Source organism: Anneissia japonica, unplaced genomic scaffold (assembly GCF_011630105.1).
Source record: "Anneissia japonica isolate Jap-2015-1 unplaced genomic scaffold, ASM1163010v1 scaffold109899_len1248_cov128, whole genome shotgun sequence".
In the NCBI taxonomy this organism is placed as follows: Eukaryota; Metazoa; Echinodermata; class Crinoidea; order Comatulida; family Comatulidae; genus Anneissia; species Anneissia japonica.
In genome coordinates this window covers 1-1,248 of record NW_022746947.1, presented here as the reverse complement: position 1 = coordinate 1,248, position 1,248 = coordinate 1, and the positions used below count along the sequence as shown (strand labels likewise).

At 51.0% G+C, this 1,248-nt stretch overlaps 1 protein-coding gene across 1 annotated transcript; it reads left to right on the top strand.

The window, feature by feature from the left end:
• Positions 1–740: 740 nt before the first annotated feature.
• On the top strand, positions 741–1,226 carry LOC117120340 (nanos homolog 1-like; the record flags this gene model as incomplete). Its single annotated transcript, XM_033265368.1, has 2 exons — positions 741–935; positions 1,042–1,226. Coding segments are annotated over exons 1-2 (380 nt in total), but the record flags the coding sequence as incomplete, so codon positions are not given.
• Positions 1,227–1,248: the final 22 nt, after the last annotated feature.

Sequence of the window (1,248 nt, the reverse complement as noted above, 5' to 3'; positions counted from 1 at the left end):
CTTCCTTGCGGAATGGACCGCCAAAAAGCCCGTACGACGAACGATTCAGTGTGCCAGTCTCGTTCATCGTGCGGACGGTTCGACGGTCCCATCCGCACGGGTAGGTTCGGCCTTTTCGGTCGGGTGCGAACGCCGATCCGAAAGTCTCGAAGACGATTCAGTGCACAAGTTTCGTCGTCGGGACTTTCGAACCGGCATTCGCATCCGTGCGAGGAAGTCGTCCTTCTCGGTACATCCGAAGGCAGCGGTTGGGTGTGGGGGTGGGGTCGATGCTGTTAACCTGCTCGTGGTGACCCTGCTACGGCGATCGGACTCCGTTCGTCGGTCTCCGATCGCTTAACCGATAACAGCAAACATATTTTTTTTTTAAAGCTAGAGATTTCTGGACTTAGAAAAATATTCGACTTTTCTGGACTTAGAAAAATATTCGACTTTTCTGGACTTAGAAAAATTTTCGACTTTTCTGGACTTAGAAAAATATTCGACAATTCTGGACTTAGAAATATTTTCGACTTTTCTGGACTTAGATAAAATTTTCGACTTTTCTGGACTTGTAAAATCGTAAAATCTGGGCTGTAAGTTGACACCGATTCCGACCTCCGAACCTTAGCGAAACCAGACTGCGCGTGCCTGGCTTCGAAAGGTCGATAGACTTCGTTCGCGATAGCACCCCAACAAGCTCGTCCGACACACACATACCGGAGGAGCCATTTGTGGAGGAAACTGCAGAGGCGTTCACGATGAATTTTGAAGATCGTTATTTTTTGCCCATGAAGGATTACTTGGGATTGAACGCGCTGGTCATGTCGATGCTCGAGCCTTGGAAACCCGCGGATGGGGAACCCGTCTCGGATCCGGTGCGGTTCGATTTCCCGAGGAACGGCGTGGATTGCGAAATCCACCCCGTTCTGTTCGACGGTTGGATCGACCTCGAGGTAACATTTAGATATTGAATTTTCTAGAGAGGAAGATGGGGGTGGGGAAAAGGCGAGTAGGTTTTTTTCCGGTGGGTTATTTATCCCGTTTTGTTTCTTTGTTCAGGTATGCAATGATATGGCGTCGGAGGCGGTCGGGAAACAGCCGTCCGGCAGGAACAAGAAGGCGCGTCAACGCTTCACCCCTAGCTGGTGCGTGTTCTGCAAGAACAACGGCGAGATGGAGAGCGTGTACGTGAGCCACGTCTTCAAGGGTGTTGACGGGAAGGTGGCATGTCCGATCCTGAGGAAGTACACGTGCCCGACCTGCGGG